The sequence below is a fragment of the Miscanthus floridulus genome, chromosome 15, assembly GCF_019320115.1.
Source record: "Miscanthus floridulus cultivar M001 chromosome 15, ASM1932011v1, whole genome shotgun sequence".
Classification (NCBI taxonomy): domain Eukaryota; kingdom Viridiplantae; phylum Streptophyta; class Magnoliopsida; order Poales; family Poaceae; genus Miscanthus; species Miscanthus floridulus.
The window spans coordinates 43,017,084-43,039,544 of NC_089594.1; the positions used below are offsets into that span (position 1 = coordinate 43,017,084).

At 43.4% G+C, this 22,461-nt stretch overlaps 3 protein-coding genes across 14 annotated transcripts; 1 reads left to right on the top strand and 2 right to left on the bottom strand.

Annotated features, from left to right (window-relative positions):
- Positions 1-540: 540 nt before the first annotated feature.
- Positions 541-6,615, top strand: LOC136506812 (bZIP transcription factor 1-B-like). Of its 4 annotated transcripts, none has more exons than XM_066501714.1 (14): positions 541-716; positions 790-850; positions 1,873-2,004; positions 2,086-2,154; positions 3,245-3,331; positions 3,737-3,820; positions 3,906-3,965; positions 4,041-4,213; positions 4,302-4,356; positions 4,940-4,979; positions 5,064-5,296; positions 5,785-5,862; positions 5,944-6,069; positions 6,146-6,615. In XM_066501714.1, exons 3-14 carry the CDS (start codon positions 1,948-1,950, stop codon positions 6,239-6,241), a joined length of 1,158 nt encoding a protein of 385 aa, XP_066357811.1. In that variant the 5' UTR covers positions 541-716; positions 790-850; positions 1,873-1,947; the 3' UTR covers positions 6,242-6,615. The 4 variants fall into 4 exon arrangements, with proteins under 4 accessions (XP_066357811.1, XP_066357813.1, XP_066357810.1 ...); XM_066501716.1 differs by having other exon boundaries at positions 1,878-2,004; XM_066501713.1 differs by lacking the exon at positions 790-850.
- A 146-nt stretch (positions 6,616-6,761) lies between these two features.
- On the bottom strand, positions 6,762-8,695 carry LOC136506813 (FAS1 domain-containing protein SELMODRAFT_448915-like). The gene has a single exon (XM_066501717.1). It carries the CDS (start codon positions 8,044-8,046, stop codon positions 7,354-7,356), a length of 693 nt encoding a protein of 230 aa, XP_066357814.1. The 5' UTR covers positions 8,047-8,695; the 3' UTR covers positions 6,762-7,353.
- Positions 8,696-12,381: 3,686 nt separating this feature from the next.
- Positions 12,382-21,768, bottom strand: LOC136508556 (uncharacterized). 9 transcript variants are annotated; one of them, XR_010772029.1, is made up of 11 exons: positions 21,390-21,768; positions 20,410-20,435; positions 20,052-20,136; positions 19,761-19,970; positions 18,519-18,641; positions 14,383-14,440; positions 14,165-14,238; positions 13,580-13,668; positions 13,430-13,501; positions 13,052-13,162; positions 12,382-12,940 (listed from the first exon to the last, which is right to left on the bottom strand). XR_010772029.1 is itself a non-coding variant. In XM_066503258.1 (10 exons), the coding sequence occupies exons 1-9, from the start codon at positions 21,483-21,485 to the stop codon at positions 13,432-13,434; spliced, it is 816 nt and encodes a 271-aa protein (XP_066359355.1). In that variant the 5' UTR covers positions 21,486-21,768; the 3' UTR covers positions 12,382-12,940; positions 13,430-13,431. The 9 variants fall into 9 exon arrangements, 6 of the variants coding, with proteins under 6 accessions (XP_066359355.1, XP_066359354.1, XP_066359351.1 ...); XR_010772031.1 differs by lacking the exon at positions 13,052-13,162 and having other exon boundaries at positions 12,382-12,837; positions 14,383-14,430; XR_010772030.1 differs by lacking the exon at positions 13,052-13,162 and having other exon boundaries at positions 14,383-14,430.
- Between the last annotated feature and the right edge of the window lie 693 nt (positions 21,769-22,461).

Here is a 22,461-nt window from a genome sequence, read left to right on the forward strand (position 1 = left end):
CTCGTGCCGGGCTGACGGGCTCGGGCTGCATGGCCATATATAGTCAACAGTAGTGATAAAAAAACAGTAGTCAGCAAGCAGCCCACAGAGACAAACTGCTAATGGGCTGGGCTCAAAGTATACCGCACTGCAACTTTTAGTCCAAACCAAAACTGAGCCCACTTGCCCCACAACAGTTATCCCGGCCTGCCAACGAGAAAGCGACGCGGAAACCAAAACCCAACGAACGCTAGCCTAGGTCTCGTTTAGATTGCAAATTTTTGCAATCTGGATACTGTAGCACGTTTCGTTTGTATTTGACAAACTTTGTCTGATCATGGACTAACTAGGTTCAAAAGATTTATCTCGTGATTTACAACCAAACTGTGTAATTAGTTATTTTTTTTACCTACATTTAATTCTCATGCATGTGTCTAAAAATTGATGTGATGAAAAGAGAGCGAAAAAACTTGGAATTTTGATGGGATCTAAACAAGGCCCTGCTCACCCTGCCAGCCAGCCCTGGCCTGCCCTACGGGTAGGTGCCCACGCAGCACAGGCTGCACAGCACAGCACTCCACCCCACCACTCCGCCAGTCGCGAGCCGCAGCAGCTGCGCGTCGCGTCGCACGCATCTCTCCTGCCCGCCCTCCAGCTCCGAAGCCTCGTCGTCTTCGTCGGCCCGCGACCCCGCCCTGCACGCTCCCTCCCAACTAGACACCGTCCGTACCACCCAGGTGATCCCGCGCGCCACTCCCTTCCCTCCCTTTCCCCCCAGCTTTACTCTCCCGTCTCCCCTCCCGCGCCCAGATCCCGAGGCCCAACCCTCCCCCCGGCGGCGGATCCGGCGCTGGCTCGCGGCCCCCGACAGGTACCCTACCCACCGACCGGATCTAGCCGCCGCGTGGTTTATGAATTCAGCTCCCCGCGAGCCGCGTGGCGCGGGGGGCGGTACTGCGTGCGCGGGCCGCGCGGGTAGCTCTGGGCTGCTGCAGGATCGACGACGATGCTAGGGTTTAGGTGTGATTCGTGTCGATTTAGCTGAGTGGCGCGTACGCGTTTCGTTTTGTCTTGCTGAGCCAAGCGTGGCCCGAAATTTCTCTGGAGCAGGTGCAGCAGCCTCTTGGAGTGACGGGCTTTGAGATTTCCAGTTTAGGGTTCGTTTTGGGTTGGTGGGAGCTCCGGTTTGGTACAGCTAATCTGTGCGTTGTAACTGACATGCTTATAGTTTCGAAAGGGTTTAGTTTGGTTAACTGCAGCTCATGGGAGCTGGAGGGACCGCATTCAGATGATCCGACATTCACTACAGTTCCTATATTGATAGCAAGTATTGATGCCGTGAGATCATTTGTATGTGGTTTGGGTCAAGGCTGTTGTTTTTTAAACTAGTAGCTTTAGGTACAGTTCCATGGCAGTCTTGTCTTGTGCATGTGTAAGGTTTTGTGGGACTATGTCCGTTTAAAAAAAAATGTTTTATGGGACTATCATATAGTGTTCATTGGTGTATGGGGGAATTTTAGTGTCAGAATTACAAGTGCCAAGTTCTATAGTGTTTGGTGATGTGATGAAATACTCTGGAAAAGAATGATGAAATTGAGCATTAGTAAAGCTGTCTGTTTTGATTTGACATAGAAATTAGTTGACAGGATTGTATATGATCTAACGTTAGTTTATTCTGCACTTTAAGTGATATAGGGACCAAGGATATCATACACAACAGTTAAGTAGAATCACTGGTATCTGCCCTTTAATCTTTTACTACTAAGCATGATGAGGGTTTAGAATATTGTTTTCTGAAAGTGTAGTATATTTTGCCTTGAACAGTTATATTGGGTTTCCTTGCAAGGGATCTCATGCTATATTTTAGATTACATTTGGTCTTCTTTTTTCCAGTTCAGGTTTTGCTTTATGCTGGTTCATTTGTCTATGGACAATGGACTAGTTGCTACACTGTTTCTGTGATTCACCATGGGAAGCAGTGGAGCAGATACACCGTCCAAGACAAGCAAGGCATCTGCCCCTCAGGTTCTTGATGCTGGGCCTGTGTCATTATCTTTTAAGCGAAAAAAAGATTACTTGCTAAAAATTTGTCCTTCCCTGTAACAGGAGCAGCAGCCACCTGCTACCTCAGGTGCTGCAACACCGGCTGTTTATCCTGATTGGTCCAGCTTCCAGGTGAGAGTGATTCCCCTCCTCCCCTCCAACCCAACTAACCCAACCACACTCTAGGAGGAAATAAATATGTATGTAGCAGTTGCAACTTTCGTTTCCATAATTAGTAAATCTGTAATCCCCAATGTTTTCAAGGCGTCGCTTAATCGACGCTTAGGCGTCGCTTAAGCGCCAAGGCGCTGCACGCATGACGGCACAGCAGACGACTCGCCTTAGATTCCACACCAGTGAGCAGGAGAGCGGGAGGGAGAGAGCGGGCGCACGGGAGATTCCACACCCGTTGGGAGAGCGGGAGGGGAACAAGAAGCCGCAGCTTGCCCGCGCCGACGGGAGAAGTTGCCGACCGACCGCCGTCGAGCCGTGCGGCCGCCTGTGCGGGCCGCGGCAAGGAGTGGCCGCCTGCGGGCCGCGGCTGTCTTTCCCCAATCAGCGCTGGCCAGCAGCATCCCGCCTCCTCTGTTCCTCTTCCACCATCGAGAGAGAGATAGAGAGAGAGAGAGAGAGGTGGGCGGAGGTGGAGGTAACGGGAAGGAAGAGACAGAGAGATGGGCGGAGGCGGAAGTCAAAGAGAGTTGCGGCGGCGGCGCAGTGCAGGAGAGAGATGAAGACACGCTAGGGCTACGAGGGTGAGGGGCACATGGACTGCTTGGTGCACGTGGGCTGGGCCAGACCACTTCTTACTCCTCCTTTCTTTTTCTTTTTTCCTTTCCTTTTTTCTTTATTATTATCTATATACTGCTCTGAGTTTGCTAAAACAAAATCTATATACTGCTCTGAGCTGCTGTTTTAAAATTTCCTTTAGTTGGTAAGGCGTCGCCTCGCCTTACGCCTTACTCGCTTAAGCGTAAGGCGGTAGTCACTCGCCACGCCTCGCCTTACCGCCTTGAAAACCATGGTAATCCCTACCATAAAATGATAGCAATCAACACATTATAAGCATAGTGGAAAGCAAAGGCATGCTGATTTTGGATTGCAATATTGTGCCAGTGATAATCAGAATGGGCATGTAGTCTTTATCCTTCTAATAATATCATAAGTATTGTTCTACCAATGCGACTTTTGTTAATAATTATGTTCCATGGTCCTTTTGCAGGCATATCCTCCAATCCCACCACATGGGTTCTTCCCTTCACCTGTGGCATCAAGTCCACAGGGTCATCCTTACATGTGGGGAGCTCAGGTAAGCTTTTTAGCCATATGTATGTGTTTTCAGTATAGTAGTGGCTGACTGCTTTTCATGTTTTTTATCAGTTAGAGGGTTGTTTAAGTGTACGCGCTTCAAGTGGTTGAACTTAGCTGTCTGATAGAAAGCATTGTTTGTATATTAGTTCTATGTTTTTTTGTCACTAATAATACTTATACCCATCTGCTATTATTTAGGGTTGTATATGGAAATTTTTCCTTATTTCCTTAGTGACATAACATTATTTGAAAAATATAGTTCTGAACCAAAAGTACTACTGATATTTAATATTTTTTAAAGGTAAATGGAATGGTTCAAACAAATTGATTTTTGCTAGTGAATGGGTAATTAACATAATAACAAAGTTTTTTGGTTCACATTTTTCTCATTACCTTCTTTCAGCCTATGATTCCACCATATGGAACACCACCACCACCATATGTCATGTACCCTCCTGGAGTATATGCCCACCCATCTATGCCCCCGGTATGTTCAACACATGGCTTTAGTTTTCACTATGTACTTGTCAAATGGCAATGCTGACCTTGGTTGTCATTGTGCTATTGTGCAGGGTGCACATCCATTTGCTCCTTATGCCATTACTTCTCCAAATGGCAATGCTGATGCTACTGTAAGACATGATATTTTTAGATTAATCTTTCTTGTGCTTAGTATGGGGGGAGCCTAATGCATCTAGGCTTTGTAGGGAATTACTGCTGCAGCTGGTGATACTGATGGCAAGCCCTCTGAAGGCAAAGATAAAAGTCCAACAAAGAGATCTAAAGGAAGTTTGGGCAGCTTGAACATGCTTACTGGAAAGAATCCCAGTGAACATGGTAAGACCTCTGGTGCATCGGCTAATGAAGCCACTTCTCAAAGGTATTTTTGTTGTGACCTTAAACACCATATGTTCTTGTGTGCATCCTTCCGTAAGTATCAGTGAACGAGTTGCTGTTTCTCTTTGCAGTGGCGAAAGTGGCAGTGACAGTTCAAGCGAAGGGAGTGAAGGAAATTCTCATAATGTAAGTCTTGCTGAATTGCTCCTTCATTTTTGTTGTGTATTCGTTATGTATACACAATAATCCGTTTTGTAATCCATTGAAAGAATTTTTTAAAAAAATACTCCCTCCAGTAAAAAATATATGATGCTTTTGACTTTTTTAGTCTTCGATGTATAACTTTGACCTCAACTTTTCTATTAAACTAGTTACAATGTCTAATAAATTATGTGATATCAAAAGTGTTACTGCCGAAAAATCTACCCATACTTCTGTATATCCAAACTGAATATTTTGAGAGCTCTCATTGGTTAAAGTTTCAAAAGTCTGACCAGATTTTAGTCAAAGGATCATATAAATGGTGGGAGTAATATCTTTTCCAATATCCATGAGAACTGCCTCCTGACGTTGTTGACCTCTTGGATATACTTTGTTTGATGTCCAAATATTTCGGACTACACTAGCCTTTCGAGTTGCCATGCATTCTTGTCACAGTTGGGTTTACAATGTAATTGCATGTGGTCAAATATTTCTGGCATTCATTATGACTTGATATTATCTTGGGATTGTCCTAACGTGCCTTTGCATCATTGAGTAATTTTTACAGGATTCACATCACAAGGAAAGTGGACAGGAGCAAGATGGAGGTATGTGTATGTACATATCTACTTGGCTTCTTCTTTTGCATTTTTCTGAACTTATCATTTTTGTGCCAATTTGCATTCAATTAGATGTTCGAAGTTCCCAGAATGGTGCATCACGTTCACCATCTGAGGGAAAATTGAACCAAGCTATGACAATCGTGCCCATGCCATCAAGTGGCCCAGTAACTGGTCCAACTACAAACCTAAATATTGGGATGGACTATTGGGCCAACACAGCAAGCTCTGCTCCTGCAATTCATGGCAAAGTGACCCCAACAACAGTTCCAGGGGCTGTGGTCCCAGCAGAGCAATGGATACAGGTTTGTCTTCTTTTTACTCTGCTTTGTATGCACTGTGTGTCCTCCACCTTTTCCTTCTATATTGCGTTATTTCTGTTTGCATTTTTGTGCACACCATATTATCTGTCCACTGGCCTGATCGTTTGCAATAGGGGTGATTATAAAATATATTTATTTAGAATAAATTCGGTCGATGAAATTGAAATCAAACTGTTGCACAAGTATATTTTCTACTAGCTCTGGTACAATGTACTTGTTTCAGTACTGTGTACACAGTTTAAGAATATAGTGTGTGTTGTGTCTTTGACCACGAATTGCTATTTTCTTGATTTGTTTTTGCATCATTTCTATCTAAATCTTTCTCTCATGATATATCTTGTAAGAGGTGTATGCCTTGTGCTAATTTTATTAGAGATTGAATTGACACTAGAGAAATTGTGGATACAAATTGAACATATATCAATCTGGCAATTGGAGAATCTATTCATGTTGACTTTCTTGTGGTTCAGGATGAACGTGAACTCAAAAGACAAAGAAGAAAGCAGTCCAATAGGGAGTCTGCACGCAGATCTAGGTTGCGTAAACAGGTAATTGTTAGTTCAACTTGACTGTACTGGGTATCACTATGTTGTCAGCTAGTTGATGGAGAACAAATGTGAGTTTTGCAGGCTGAATGTGAGGAGTTGGCTCAACGTGCTGATGTTTTAAAGCAGGAAAATGCTTCACTTAGAGATGGAGTAAATCGTATCAGAAAAGAGTATGAGGAACTTCTATCAAAGAATAACTCACTAAAGGTTGGCCTGCAACTTTTCAATTTTATTCTGCTGAAGTACATATGTTAACATCTCTGTTCCGCTTTCTGCTCTGTAGGAAAAACTTGAAGGCAAACAACACAAAACTGATGAGGCAGGACTTAACAACAAGCTGCAACATTCTGGCGATGACAGCCAGAAAAAAGGAAACTAATCGAGCTATCATGCAATGCTTGCATAGCATGGCTCTAACTAGATTATTGGGAGGCGCAATTGTAGTATGCATATTAACTCCTTACTTTATTGCAGTTAATTGTTACCAGGTTGTGATAATGTTGATTCCAACCTTGTGTGTGGGTGTTTCCTGTTTCAGATCTATCTTGGCTTATCTTTTAGAAGTCAAGATGTGACTGAAGATGTAGGCTGTGACCCAGTTCACTGTATCTGTTAGAAATAGTGGATAAATTGAAATTTACAAATTTGTATTGCTGACTAATATTGTTATGTATACCTGGCAAAAGACTGGTTTCTTTTAATTCAGTCTGGTTGAACATTTTGCTGGGCTTGCACTGCTGCCTAGTTTATGTATATTGTTGTTTATCAGTTGTTCCTAGTTACTTTCTATGATAATTAACAAATAGACGAAGAATCAACCTCTGCACCAATAAATATGTATATATTTTTTTGTGTACGCAAGTCCCTTTTTTTGCGTCTATTTTCTATTTCACTTCAAAGTTTCCAGGTTTGTTTCTGCCCTGTTTAATTGTGAATCTTGGTGGTATTTGATTTTTTAAGTTTGAACAATCCATCTGCTGTAGGCAGTTTGGTTAAAAGACATTGCTATTTTTCAGCTTAGTGATACTGATATTAGTTATTCTTTTTTCATCCATCTATTTCTGAAGTGCCAGCAGAATGGTTTGTTAAACTTGTTTTGCTGAGTTTGCGCCTGATTCTGGTAAGTTTTTGAGCTCCTGGCACTTTACTTTTATGATCTTGTTTTGATTTGCTTATTACAGGAAAATGGTTCTAGATTATGTCCTAGATGAACAAGTATAGTTCATTGGTATGTCTGCCTTACAGGTAGCAATTCATTTTTCTTTATGTTTGTTATTTGTAAGTTGTTGCTGGTAGTTTTATTATGGTATTAATAATGCATGAGTCTGAAGTTATCAGACTTCTATAAAGTTTATGTTATTAGATCATAACAAAGATAAAATCTCCTGTGCACTAATTTTCCTCGAATGAAGACTCATTCATTGAACAAGAATCTGGCCTTGTATCCAGATTTAAAAAATGGAAAACATCAATGCTATCACTAGGGTAGTACTAGCCAATCCAGTTTTTGACATAGAAGTGTCTGAACTTGGGCTTTCTGCTGCAGGTTCGTGAGCAGGGATCGTGGAAGAACTTGTGTTGGGAGATGGTAGAGAAGATGTGCTCAAGGATTGGTTTTCGGTCAGTCTTCTCTGGTGCTGCAGAAGCTGGAGCGGCGTAGCGAGTGCAAGTTGCCGCTTTTACTCTCCGTGTTGCTGTTGGCCTTATGACTCCATTTATTCCATGGCACCTGAATGACTCCCCCAAGTGGCAGAGATCAGGATTTGTGAGCTCGATGCCGTTGAAGTAGAGCTTCTGATGCTTGATGTTGGTTACAGTGATCGTGTCACCCAAGTGGCGGGTGGGGACCACTGTTCCATTGGGAAGCCTGATGAGGTCGTTGAACATCAGGGGCGCAGTGATGGAATGCCTGGATAGGAACTCCAGCACCTGGCTCTCAGAGATGGATGCAGTGGACAGCAGCCTGTCACTGGGCATCAGGAAGGTGGTGTTACGTGGTATCTTCTCCTGCACCATCCTGACGAGCATGACGAAGGTGAAGTAGCGCGCCCGCTGCATCTCCTGCGCTGTGGTGGCAATGTCACTGCTGACCATCTGTGTGTAAGGTGCGGCAGCGAAGGCACTAGAGGCTGACATCATGAGAGTGATGACCAGGCTCATTGTAGCAAGGAAGGTGGAAGCCATGGTGTAAACGGGCAAGCCAGGTATATGGCTATCTATTGCTCCCTGAGTCTCTAGCAGGTTGTTTTATTACTAGATTGTGGGCTCCCTGGGTTGGGATGTGGTTGTACAACTCTTGCACGCTTATTTCATGTGTGAACTACTGCTTTTCAGGCATTGTGCATGTTTAAACTACCTGGACGCCCTTATTATGAAAATAAAAATTTAGAAAAAACCTCTACCTGGATACTGCTTACAGCATGAGCACAGTGACAGGCTTTTTCTCTACTCCGACCAGTGCTGCTCTATCTTAAGGTGTTGGCTGCAGAAAATGAGCTTCACGGCCTCAATATGAGCTTCACAGCCTCAATAACTGGCTGTAAGATCTTCAGATTCTTGGTCTGTTCAACTGTTTAACGGCAGAGGTTTACAGTTACAGGTGCCTTAGCAAAAGTTGAGGTATTGGTGCTTAATAACTGTCTGGGGATAAAGTTTTGGTTATACATTGTAGGAGGGACTATCATATCTAGTGTTCAGTTAAATATTCACGTTGATGCCACAAACCATGTGTGGAAGCTTCAAAACTTTACCAAGGAATAATCTTGGCTTTGGTTGAAAAGAATAAAATTAACAAACGTGCTTGAAAAGCTGGGAGTCAATTCGGTTCTGAATTTCTGATGCGTGAACAACCGTGATTTCACGAGTTGAGATGGTATGGACGGCTAGGCGCCCGAGTGGATGTTGAGGCTTCAGAACTGTACTTGTACTCCCAGGTTGTCAAGCACGTTAGTAAATGTTCAAATCAACCAAAGCCAAGTTGGTTCCCATCTCATGAGCCATCCATTATCTCTGGTCTACTTTGGGCAGGCTCCTGCCGGGCGTCATTGCCGTCACGGCAAGTTAGCAGAGCATCTTATTTTTGCAGAACCGAGCCAGCTGCTTACCTCACACAAAACGCAATACGGTAGCAACCAAACGGCAAGGCTGGCATATTTGGTTTTGAACTCTAACACGCACTGTGTTGTACTAATGTTTTCTTATTATATAAGTACTATAAATAGATGAGAGATTTGTTACTGTGCTTGGGAGGAACCGTAAGAATTATTTACAGCCATTGATGATTAAAAAATAATTAATTATCTTTAAGGGTAGTTTAGTACTTTTTCTTATTCTACACAATCGCTAACTCCCCAGCCTAATTTCACGTCAGGAACGGCACTCTTCCAGTCACGAGATATCGCTGCTGCCGGCCGGTCTCGCTGCTTCCCTGGGTCGCCACCTGCCTTGCCGGCGGCCGGCCTACGTTGTTGGTGCGCCGCCACTCGCCTCCTTAAGGTCGCGGTCACCCGCATCGCACACATCTGCACATATTGCCGTTAGGCTGCTGCAGCAGCAGGCCACTCCGCACTCCCACCCACGTATCACCGTCAGGTTGCCGCCGGTGGCTTCCACCTTCACATCACCGGCACCTTGCTGCCATCCGCACCACACGCATATTCACTAGCACACACAGAAACATAGGCACATGTCGCTGGCCGGTGTGAAGGGATTGACAAGAGGTGAATCAAGTCGACACAAGATCCAGCCATGGCGTTTTTTGCCACAGCCGTAGAAAAAGCACAGGCGGCCACAGGACTGATTCCTGGACTTTTTGGGCTGCACTGATCCTAAGGCTCCGTTCGGTCTACCCCATATTCGGCTTGTTTTTTCAGCTGGAACAGTGTTTTTCTCTCACAACAATTCAGCCAGAACAGTGTTTTCAGCCAAGATTCAGACCAGCGAACGTAGCCTAAATCCATCAGTTTAATCACAAAGCTAGCTCCTCCTATTTTTAAACCATCAGATCCAGCGAAACGAAGGACACATTATTTCCAAGCGCTGTAAAATTTCTCATATTATATTATTAGAATCATATATCGTTAATTATTTGTCAATAGAAATCAACAATTATAACATAGCAACAAAACTACACTAATTAGTAGTATAATAGTCATGGATATATTAGATATATGTGTATTTCATAGTAAGGTCATGTTTGGTTGAGCCGTAGCTTTTGGAAAAGCAGTTGTAAGTTGTGGCTTTTGAAAAAGCAGCTGTGGGATGTGGATTTTGGAAAAGCCAAAAACCCTATGGTTGAGCAACTGTGGCTTCTGTACAAACTGCTACCATACTCATTCACTTACAAGTGGACCATGCTCGTCAGTCTCACACAAAGCTTTTTCTTCCTCTCACAAGCCAACCGTAGGGGTCGGGGTCAGATTCCCGTCGGCCAGGACCGCGCGCCACCAGGGCCGCGCGGTTTGCCGGAGTGGAGCACGACCGGCGCCTGTTCATCGGAGTCGAGCGCGTTCGCTGCTGCCGCTCCAGTGCTTGCCGAAGTGGTGCGCGGATCTCGTCAGATGTGGGAGTGAGAGGGGAAGGGGGCTCGCCGGAGTCGGATGGGGACTCACCGAAGTGGGGAGGCCGGCCTCTAGCAGGATGCGCCGCCGCACATAACATGCACAAGCGGAGAAGCGCCGACATGCCACCGGACATGGGGGAGCAGCGGCTGGAAGGGGATTGGGGAGCAGTGGCTGGAAGAAGAGGAGCAGCGGTCAGACCTGGGACCTCATGCGGCGGAGGGAACAACGGAGCCTGCGGTCGCGCCGGCCATGGAGGCACTCGTGAAGCTACCTGCGCTGGATCCATGGAGGAGGAGGTGTGCCAGACGTCGGCCATGGAGGAGGCCGGAGCAGGGGCGCAGGCACCCGCCGCCGCCGAGGGAGGCCCGAGCAGGGGCCGAGGCGCCCACCGCCAGGGGAGGCCAGTGCAGGGGCAGAGGTGCTCGACGGCGGGGCGGCGCCCGCAGGAGACTTTCAAGCTGTTCGGCTCATCCAGTTTCAGCAGAACACACAAGCTGAAACTGGATCAGCCGAACAGGGCCTTTACGAGGAAGACGCTCGGGAGAAAAAAAAAGCTTGGGAGAAATAAAAGATCGAATGGTTACGTTTGGGTAATTTCCCCCCCTAAAAGCAGCTGAAAGAGGGAGGGCTGTTTTTAATTTTGTACTAGAGTAAAAGCTGCTTTTAGCCTAAAACAGTTGTGGCTTTTAAGCCTTTTGGCTTTTGTAAAAACAAAAACAGGTTCAAAAACCCAACCAAATATAGCCTAATTAATTAATACATATGTGTTATTAAGATAAGTATAAATTATCTGCGGGTACACATGTGTGGGTAGTATGTTCCCGTACCATCCTGTTGCCCGAAAAGACCAAACAAGGTGCACCACAGTCCTGACCAAAAAGGTGCACCACAGTCCTATACTTACCACAACCGGAAAACATAATCCTCCCGTTCATGGGTAGCTATCCTCCATGATAGCAAATTCACATTGTATATATATATATATATATATATATATATATATATATATATATATATATATATATATATATATATATATATATATATATATATATATATATATATATATATATATATAGAGGCAGGAGTGATGACATATATTGAGTAAAATGCACTGGAGGTCCATTAACTTTTGTTAGGGTGTCATCTAGGTCAATTAACTTTGAAACTGTATTTTTGGTCCATGAACTTTTAAAATAGTTCACTGCAGGTCCATACTCATTTATTTAATCTTAAATCCAACGTACATTTACAGAAAACCTCCTACCTTTCTTTATCTTCTACGCACTCACCCTTCTGGCTCAACGGTCAACGTCGCTCAGTCTGGCCGAGCCGTCGGCCACGACCGCGCGCGTTCTATAGCCACGCACGTCCCCAGCGCCGCGGTCAGCATGTCGTCGTTGTAGAACCAGCCGCACCACGCGTCCTCGCGGGCCGTGGACGCGTTGGTGTCCGCGTACGACAGGAAGCAGCCGGCGCACCAGACCGCCCCACAACGTTCGTGGCATCCGTCGCAACGTCCTGGGCGGCAGCGACGAGGCATTTCAAGCAGTCGCTGGAGGAGGACCCACGACGCTCGCCGAAGCAGAACGCGCGCGCGAAGGCGCGGTCGTCGCCGACGGCTCGGCCAGACTGAGCGGCGTTGACCGTTGAGCAGAAAGTGTGAGCGCGTAGATGATAAAGAAAGACAGGGGGTTTTCTGTAAATGTACGTTGAATTTAAGATTAAATAAATAAGTATGCATTTTAAAAGTTTATGGACCAAAAAATATAGTTTCAAAGTTGATGGACCTAGATGATACCCCAACGAAAGTTAATGGACCTCCCGTGCATTTTACTCACATATATTTGACGTCGATTCCTTTACTTGATCGAAGTGAATCAATTGTATTTGCTGGAACGACGAGATATCATGTTTCCATTTTCTGAATTGAGGAAACATGCTGTTTTCACCGGTTCAATTGGCAAAAGCGATTGGGTATACTTTTTTAAGTGTCATACGAAAATGTATTACAAATTACAAATTCAGCATTCTTCACTGTTTTACCTCCTAAGATTGTATACAAAGTCATGTAAAACCCTGGTTCCGTGGGTGAACTATCAACAGGACTTCAGTTATGGTTGACGATAAAGAATATCGCCGTAAGCTCACAAAAACTGCACATGCTTGCCTCTTGAAGTTTGCATCTACATGTCGAAACAGCACAAAAAAAGAAAATGGGTCGAGGCCGGCATTCCTCGACCTGCGAACATTGTTCCCGTTCTGGAAAAGAGGGCCGGCTTCCTCAACCTGAGGACATTGTTCCCGTTCTGGAAATGAGGGGAAAATCTTCCCCGCCTATAAAACATTTCACAGGTAGCATCCCACGTAACTTATCCAGCTCCTTGGCCCCATGAACCCAGGAACATTGTGACTGTTGGACCGCAGGGGGAACATACACGACGTGAGCACCAAATATAGGGAAAAATAGGGAATTCACAATGCAGTCGTCTGTGCCTGAATTAGACAACCAGGATCTGAAGAGAAAATAAGACTTATTGAAAGCTGTAATCCACAAGTAAGAAACAGTCTATTGTACACTCTAATTGTTGAAAATCGAAACCATCTGTGCCTAGGTCTGAACGCACCCTGGCTTTATCCATGTCAAATTGAAGAGCAGCTTTTTACATGTACCCTCGCTTTGTCCGTGTATTGGTGTCATGATAAGCATGGCAATATGCCATGGGTTTAGTTAGCAACTACAAACAATTAAATTATACTGGTGAAAATGCATGTAGTAAAATACTAGGGCAGTTTAAAACCTAGGGTATTGATTAAATTGTTTTGACAACTCATTGGCACATTGTAAATGGTTTGGTGGTCCAAGCTCCAGGGATCAAACAGACAAAACCCAAGAGCTCGTTGAACAAAACATGAGATGTTCTAATTTCACAGGATAGTTACTTGCTACAAGCAAAACAGTGCACACAACTTATAGGATTTTTGGGCACACACAGAAAACTTACAACTAGGATGGCTTTTTCTTCTGCCCAATTTTTGAAAACCGTTTTAGATCTTGGGTGCCTTTCCTCATTTCCCTGCACAGCAAAATATGAGAGTCTTGGAAATGCTCAACACAAAAGAAATACTATTATCACAAAGTAGATAGAACAAACCTCTGGTGCAGGAACACAATGAGATAGAACAGGGGCAAAAGTATCAGGGTCAAGATGCAGAGAGCCAAGTAAAACCGGTTTGTTTGTTTCTGCAGAAAGGGGCAGACAATAGCAATAAGATGAAGAGGTCCCTTCTGAACTCTATCAAGATATCAGTATTCCCAGGATATTTTTCCTGAACCATTAATAAATCTAGATATAAGGAGATTTATTAAGCTTAGTTCAATTGATAATGATTATTTTATTGAGCATCTATATCTGTGTACACCTATTTGTACTGCACTGGCTTTAACTTAAAGCAGCCATTTTTATATGTGAAAATATAGGATTGCAAAATTAAGGCGTATTGAATTCTTTAACAAGGCTTTTAGAAACATGCTAAAATGAAAGGCAGTGAATTATCCAGAAACTAAAAGCCTAGCCAGAAAAGGAACCAAATGATACCATCTCACTATATATGCTATCTACTGCTTATAAAGGTGGCATCTATCAGGTGTAGCTTCATTGGTTAATGCAAAGCTGAATAACCTGAACTAAGGTAAGCATTTGAGCACAAAGTGTAAGATTTCCTGGTAGAATGCTCACCCTGCCACCTTTCGGGAAAGGTTTAGTTCCCTTATTGCAAGTGTGAGCATCACAAAATTGGCGCAAGAAGAATTCTGCAAAACAAACTACATCAGAAAAATTCTACAAAACCAGCTGCGTCCAAAAATATATGCAGTGCTAGCTGCATTGGAAAGAGGCGTACATCAACAAGGCAAATGTGAGTGACTGATCATTACATTCACTCACGTTCCACTTACCATGAAGACGGCTGGCAGCAAGACCTTGATTAACTGGAAAGCAACTGTCTGCAAGGCTCTGTCAGTAAAAGGAGGGAGTTGAACGTTGCTATCATACAAACACATGTAGAAGGTAGCTAGATAGCATATTTATTGTTTGCCATATGAAAGAGTATAAGACAAAAGTAGCAAAAGCCATGGGAATGTATCTTCCCGCAATTCTTCAATATTGATTCAGGACAATCGCAGTTATGCTAATATCGAAGAGGCTGGCCAGAGCATGCCAGTTGATTCAGAGAAGACAAACATGTAATCTTCAGTTCTTCACATGGTTTCATCTAATTAAATGAACTAACCACACCAGTGGCAGTGTGCCTGCATGTATGAACTGATGCTGCTTCTCAGTATCACAATGCAAAAACAGTAGTTTTAAACAAGGGTAGAATATGTGGAGCCATGTCTAATGAAGCCCTAAATATGTTGAAGAAGGGGGGTGAGAACAGAGCAGACACATACACAGCACGAGCACGGAGCACCGCACTTAAACTTTGAATTGTGGCAACTCTGAACTGATTTTCTTCCATTGGCAACTCTGAACTCCGCCTATGTTGTCTCAACATAGCAGGTCCCAAGCCCTGGTAAAGGAGGATGGTTGTGATAGGTGTGGCGAGCCAACATTAAATCTAGCCATTCTAATGGAGATGAAACCCGAAAGAAAACCGTTGGAGCGTAACCCTCTTAGCGACGCGCCATATTGGAACCCGGGTATGGTGTTAAATGGGCAAGGGCCGGGACGGCACCCCCTTGGTGACGCGCCGTGTCGCGATCTGGGCATGGTGTCAAGTGAGCAAGGATCGGGTCGTCGCTTCCTTAGTGGCGCGCTACATCGATGCCCGGGTGTAGTGAAAAATGAGCAAGGGTCTTCACATCTGAGTCGACGGGTGCGAAGAGTAAGGAAGCTAGTTGAACCAACTAGGATCTGTTTAGGTAGTTGGAATGTATGGTCGCTTACAAGTAAGTTAAGAGAATTAGTTGATGCCGCGACTAGGAGGCGTGTAAATATATTATGCATTCAAGAGACTAAATGGAAGGGTCAGAAGGCGAAGGAGGTGGACAATACAAGTTTCAAGCTTTGGTACACAGGGACAGTCGCGAATAGAAATGGAGTAGGAGTTTTGATTGATAAGAGCCTCAAGAATGGCGTGGTGAGAGTGAGAAGGCAAGAAGATAGGATTATCTTAGTCAAGCTTGTCGTTGGTGATATGGTCTTGAACGTAATTAGTGCGTATGTCTCCCAAGTAGGCCTCGACGAGAGTGCTAAGAGACAGTTCTGGGAAGACTTAGACGGCCTGATTAGAGCTGTACCTAGTAGTGAGAAGCTTTTTATAGGAGATCTTAATGGGCATGTAGGTACTACAAGCGCATGTTTCGAGGCAGTTCAGGGAGGTTTTGGGTATGGTAGTAGAAATCAGGAGGGGGAGGAAGTTCTAGACTTCGCGGTAGCTTTTGACCTGATGATATCCAACACTCTCTTTAGAAAGAGAGAATCTCATCTAGTGACCTTCAGTAGCGGACAACACTCTAGCCAGATTGACTTTGTCCTCGCAAGAAGAAAGGACAAACAAGCATGCTTGGGTTGCAAGGTGATACCAGGGGTGTGTGTTGTTTCTCAACATAAGCTTTTTGTGGCAGACTTTCGTTTTCAAGTCCGTGTCCGTAAGGATAAACAAGCTAAAATTGAAAGAACAAAGTGGTGGAAACTGAAAGGAGAGACGTCAGAGGTATTCAGGGAAAGGGTTATCAAAGAGGGCTCTTGAAAGGAAGAAGAGGACAAAAATAACATGTGGGAGAAGATGACAACCAACATTCGGAAGGTGACCTCAGAGGTGTGTGGAGTAACCAAAGGAAGTGGAGACGAGGCAAAACATACTTGGTGGTGGAACGAGGAAGTCTAAAGGGCTATTAAGGAGAAGAAAGAATGCTATAGACGCTTGTACCATGACAGGAGTGTGGACAACATAGAGAAATACAAGGTGGTAAAGAAGACTGCAAAGCGAGCTGTAAGTGTGGCAAAGGGTAGAGCGTACGAGGATCTTTACCAACATTTGAGTATAAAGGAAGGAGAGAGGACATTTATAGGATGACTAGTGTTCGTGAGAGAAAGAAAGGGACTTCAACCAAGTTAAGTGCATTAAGGATGAAAGAGAGCATCTCTTGGTGAAGAGGATGAGATCCGACATCGATGACAATTGTATTTTGACAAATTGTTCAATGATGAGAATACGGACACTTTGTGCGGAGAATCCAAGAATCTGAGGTCAGAGAGGCGTTGAAAAGGATGAAAGGAGGTGAGGCGATAGGACCGGATGGTATCCCAATCGAGGTGTGGAGATGCCTCGGGGACATAGCTATAGTATGGCTAACCAAGCTGTTCAACCATATTTTTCGATCGAACAAGATGCCTGACGAGTGGAGAAGTATATTGGTACCGATCTACAAGAATAAAGAGGATATTCAAAGTTGTATTAATTACCGGGAAATTAAGTTGATGAGCCATACTATGAAGCTATGGGAGAGAGTTATCGAGCATCGCTTGAGAGCAATAACGCGGGTCTCTATAAACCAATTTGGTTTCATGCCCGGAAGGTCAACCATGGAAGCTATTTTCTTAATAAAACAAGTTATGGAGCGGTATAGGGAGAAGAAGAAGGACCTACACATGTTTTTTATTGACTTGGAGAAAGCTTATGATAAAATACCAAGGAATACTATGTGGTGGGCTTTGGACAAACATAAAGTCCCAACGAAGTACGTCGGGCTCATTAAGGACATGTACAACAATGTTGTGACTAGTATTCGAACAAGTGATGGAGACACGGATGACTTCCCGATTAGGATAGGACTATATCAAGGGTCAACTTTGAGCCCTTATCTGTTTGCCTTAGTGATGGATGAGGTCACAAGGGACATACAAGGGGACATCCCTTGGTGTATGCTTTTCGTGGACGATGTAGCGCTAGTTGATGAAAGCCGGACATGAGTGAATCAGAAACTGGAGTTATGACGGGAGACTTTGGAGTCCAAAGGTTTTAGACTCAATAGAACTAAAACTGAGTATATGAGATGTGACTTCGGCATTATTACTCGGGAGGAGGAAGATATTAGTTTGAAAGGTCAAGTATTGCCTAGGAAGGATCTTTCGATATTTAGGATCCATGCTACAGAGAGACGGGGATATTGATAAAGATGTTAGCCATAGAATCAAAGCAGGGTGGATGAAGTGGCGCCAAGCATCTGGTGTCCTATGTGACAAAATGGTACCACAGAAGCTAAAAGGCAAGTTTTATAGGACGAAGATTAGACCTGCTATGTTGTATGTTGCAGAATGTTGGCCTACGAAAAGACGACATGCTCAACAGATAAGTGTCGCGAAAATGCGTATGTTGCGTTGATTTGCGGTCATACAAGGGATCGAGTTCGAAACGATGATATACGTGATAGATTAGGGGTAGCACCAATTGAAGAAAAGCTTGTCCAACACCGGTTGAGATGGTTTGGACATGTCCAACGGAGACCTCTAAAGGCACCGGTGCGTAGTGGAATCCTAAGCCAGGATAGTAACGTGAAGAGAGGCAAAGGAAGACCGAAGTTGACTTAGGTAAAGGCAATAAAAGGAGACTTGAAAGGATGGAATATACCCAAAGACTTAGCCTTAAATAGGAGTGCTTGGAAAACAGTTATTCACGTGCCTGAACCTTGATTGCTTCTGTTAGGTTTCAACTCTAGCCTACCCCAACTTGTTTGGGACTTAAAGACTTCGTTGTTGTTGTTGCTGCTGCTGCTTGTGCCTAGTATATATACAAGATATGTACCAACTAAAGTTTGTTTTTCTGATGTAGCCTTGGTAAGGAGGTGAAGTAAGCCACTACTCCTAGTGGCCTATTGCCACATCTAAATGTACACCTAGTACAAGGAGGTGATGGCCTATTGCCATACCTCAACAGGTGCAGCAAGAGCTGACCGAGATGGCCCTTCTCTGCTGCAGCAAAAGCAAAGGGGGAGCAGCAGATTATCTCACATCTTGCACGTTACCAGAATAGCAGAAAACCAACCAACCAAACAAATTTATATCAGATACAAAAAAAAATGATAAGAACCTCACAAAGATGACGATTCCTTGTAGCTGCAGCTGCATTGCATTTACTTTTTGGTTTCTTGAACTGCATCATCAGATCGCAGTGAAGTGCTCCACATAGAGCTGCCATGCATCTTCCTTCGCTCTAAAAAATAGATCAAAATCTATTATTTCTGAAATGGTAAATGACTTTTTAATTAAGAGAAAATACAGCCAACAACCCACCTCATGGTAAAAAACATAAAGTTGAATCAACCAGGATAAATAAAACAAGTTAACTCGGTACCTTTAAGTGCATAGCCCAGAAGGCTTATAAATATAAAAAGGTTCTTCCTATCTCTTATCTTTTCCGGCTAGAAAGCAGATTACTTTAAATCAGTGACAGTTTTGGATTATACATAACATCTCATAAGTTGTCTTTATCTGAAATTACTGAAACTAAGCTAGATAGCTTGAATGTATCTTATAAAACTGGTGCCCAAGAATGAAAGTTACGATTTGCATTTGTTGAATGGTGTCCATGAATTTTTTTTTTGCCAGACCATCACTATATTAAGAATAAAGGCGTTTAAAACCTGTTAGCCCAACACTCACAGCACAGCATTACATAAAACACACATGCGCCTTTGGAATAAAAAAACACATGATGGAACACACACGCACCATCAAGGATATGTTGAAAACTGTAGTCCAAATTAGAGCAAAAAAAGAGCTGTCCAGTAATCCTCACATGGGTTCTTTTTTGAGTGCCAAGCTGAAAACAAAACCTTATTTTAAATTCAAGGGTATACACAATGCAAGCACTAACTGTCAAATTTGTCACCAAGTTGGAAGTAGTTTTAATTTGTTCTTTCACTATTCACCTCACAAAATATATTTGCTAAAGTCAGCCTTGTTTTCACAACATGATATCAGTGTCAAAGTTTATACCCTTCAGAGTGACACAATAGAAAGTCAAAACAAGAGAAAGTTTTGGAGCTTTCATCACGCAATTTACAGTTGATTATGCTGATAAGAAATGAAATTATTTCAGAGAAGTATCTACCATGGACACTTGGAAGCAAACAGTCCTACTTTGTTGTTACAGAGGACCATAATTGTTTATATCAGGATTAGATTGTCATACATTTGTGTATAACTGTAAGCTTTTATATTTTGTTTCATCTCTGTTGTATTGTAGCTTGTGAAAACAGCACAGACAATATCAAATTCCTGATATGTAAACATATACTAAAGAAATATAATCACTGTTATGTAAACATACATTATCCACAAGATTCTTGTGCCGATTTTCAAAATGTTGATCAAGGAACTTCTCTGCTCGGAAAGCTTTCTTGCAAAAGCCACAATGCCACTCATTAATATCAAAATGAATCTTATGTTGCTCTTGCTCCCGAAACATGTCATTATCAGGACGAAGTCTACATTTGCTTGGGAGCTCATATTTCTCTTTTTCCACGAAGGGCATCAAATACTGCATAAGAAATGAGGGTCAACATGTAATGGTGTTACGGATGCAGCAACACAGATAGAACTGTTAGGTTGCATGTGCTACCTCATCAATAGCTTCCCAAGCTGCACGGCTCCTTTCCCTTGAGCAATGCACCTCATGTGCATCTGGATTTGTTTGAAGAAGAATTCTGGAATCAAGTGAAATAGAAGAGGACAATAGTCCATGTATCAAATTCTACATAGAAATCTAAATAGTCTCAAGGGAGTAATTCTATCTTTCTTTTCATAATTTCATTACGGCTACAAGGAATGAGCTACTTTAGGATAATGCTGGTGTGAACCTTACTTACAAATTCTAATGGTACACACAGAACAAAACCATATTATTTTAGGTGGAACACACAGAATACAACAATACATGAAAAATTTCCATGTGCAGTTTATGTGTTTGAATACAGTACCTGGATCCAACAGCTTCACGGAATTCCTAAAGCATAAAAAAGAACAAATTCTGCATTAGCCAGAATAAGTACGAGTACATCAAAGATAACAGTGGAGAAAAGGCAACACTAAAAAAGTGCATATCAGTTGTACTAATACAATGTTTTTCTAGGAAGAGACCATTGTAAGCATTATCGGTCTTAATTCCTGTATCACCATAAAACAATAATTGCTCATCTGGGACATAGCAGTGATTTTCTGAGATTTCTTAGCAGTGCCATAAGTATTTAGTTTCAAGCAATGAATCCCAGTTGCATGAATAGGGAGTGTTTGGCAGGGATTCAGTTTCTCAGAGAAACATGTATGAAGAGAAACTGGTTCTGTTTCTCAGGAAAAAACAGCTTCCGCTTGGTAGGGATTCTGCTATTTCTGGAGAGAAACTGTTTTGAGAATCCCTACCAAACGCACCCTAAGTATAATTTGCTGAAATATCTGGACCAGTGATTGCAAGATAACCAATATCATACTTTTCTTGTTAGTAAAATTCAGATAAGGTCAACCAGTTTTCAAATTGACAACAGGCACAGGATCCTTGTAAGAAAATGAACATTTGAGAGGGTAAACTAGGCATGAAAACTAATCAGATAATAAGCTTGCACAAGTCAAAACTGCTAACATAGCGCCTCTAAACTCTGAATTTGTAAAGATAGTCTGGTATGCAGATACACCAGGAGATAAAACCTTAGTGCTCTAAACTCAGAGCAAGCAAATGTGCTCAAACACTAGCTGCAGCTGCCGAATAAGTGCAGCCGATCAGGCTGGAATTCGTTCAACTACAGCCCACAAATCAGCTCAAGCTCAACTACGCATATCCTTGCCTTACTGATTGAATCTAATCACCCCCGGAGAACATTAGCTTGTGCACTATAACAACCGGAGAAGCATGAATTGCGCGCACAAATCTAGAATTCAGCGAGAGGAGCTCGGAGTATACTAGTACCTGGTCCTGATAGGATCCGTCGACGAGCAGAAGGGAGAAAAAAGAGAGCAGCGCGAAGAGGAGAAGGGACGCCAGGTGCCCAGCACAGCAAAGCATCCTCGAAGTTCCCAGATCCCTTCGGCGCGTGGCTGGAGCTCAGCACGATGAGCTCCGGGCGACGGCAGGATAGAAAGCGGCGGCGCGGGGCCGAAGCAGGGGTAGAGGAAGCAAAGGCGACGCGAGCGCGGCGCTCGCTTTGGGCAGAGTCAGGGGCAGCGGGAACCCGGTCGCCGGAGCAGAGGTTCGTCAGCCGCCGGAACGCTTGCTTTGGCCTGCCGGAGAGTGTGGCGACGACTGGACGGATTCAGAAACTCGCGGTGGAAGGAGAGCTGTGAGGTAAGCCCATCTCACGGCCCATCAAGCCCGCGCAGAAAGCCGAGCGTGCAGGCCGCAGGTGGTAGGCGGCAAAGGCAGAACCGCAGCACCCAGCAGCAGGGTGAAAACTATACCCATATTTTACGACCGTATTCGAGACTAAATCCATTTAGAAATATTCAGTTTTGTCCATATCTAAATTCGGATATTCAACATCCGATATCGTATCCGTATCCGAATATTCAAATCATATATTTATAATATCGATGTCTAATCATATCTTATCCGTTATAGTTGACACCATCCGTATTCGAATCCAAATTCAGACAGAAATATAAAAATAAACGTAATATCTGTGATATCTGTCCTATTCATTTTCATCCCTATCCGCAGCATGGTTTCCACTCTCCTCTCAGAAAAAAGGCGGCGCCATGAATTTCGCTCAGAAAAAAGGAAAAGCGGCAGTGCGAATTTCATGTCTCATGGTTTAGTTCTCCAATGGATCAAAGAAAAACACCAAGGCACCGTAGTGCAAAGCTTAGGGGATGTTTCGTTACAGCGACTAATTTGTTAGTCCCTGTCACATCGAATGTTTGACACTAATTTAGAGTATTAAATATATTTTAATTACAAAACTAATTACTATGGAGACTAATTTACGAGACGAATCTATTAAGCCTAATTAGTGCATGATTTGACAATGTGGTGCTACAGTAAA

Bases quoted from the DNA above. Each gene is read 5' to 3' on its own strand.
- LOC136506812 (XM_066501714.1), top strand. From the start codon at position 1,948: ATGGGAAGCAGTGGAGCAGATACACCGTCCAAGACAAGCAAGGCATCT. The intron at 3,332-3,736 runs GTAAGCTTTTTA...ACCTTCTTTCAG, and splicing joins CTTACATGTGGGGAGCTCAG to CCTATGATTCCACCATATGG. The intron at 4,214-4,301 runs GTATTTTTGTTG...TTCTCTTTGCAG, and splicing joins AATGAAGCCACTTCTCAAAG to TGGCGAAAGTGGCAGTGACA.
- LOC136506813 (XM_066501717.1), bottom strand. From the start codon at position 8,046: ATGGCTTCCACCTTCCTTGCTACAATGAGCCTGGTCATCACTCTCATG.
- LOC136508556 (XM_066503257.1), bottom strand. From the start codon at position 21,485: ATGCTTTGCTGTGCTGGGCACCTGGCGTCCCTTCTCCTCTTCGCGCTG. The intron at 18,642-19,760 runs GTATGTTTACAT...TCTATTTTTTAG, and splicing joins ACAAGAATCTTGTGGATAAT to AGCGAAGGAAGATGCATGGC. The intron at 14,441-18,518 runs GTTCTTATCATT...TTTTACTGACAG, and splicing joins GGAATCGTCATCTTTGTGAG to AGCCTTGCAGACAGTTGCTT.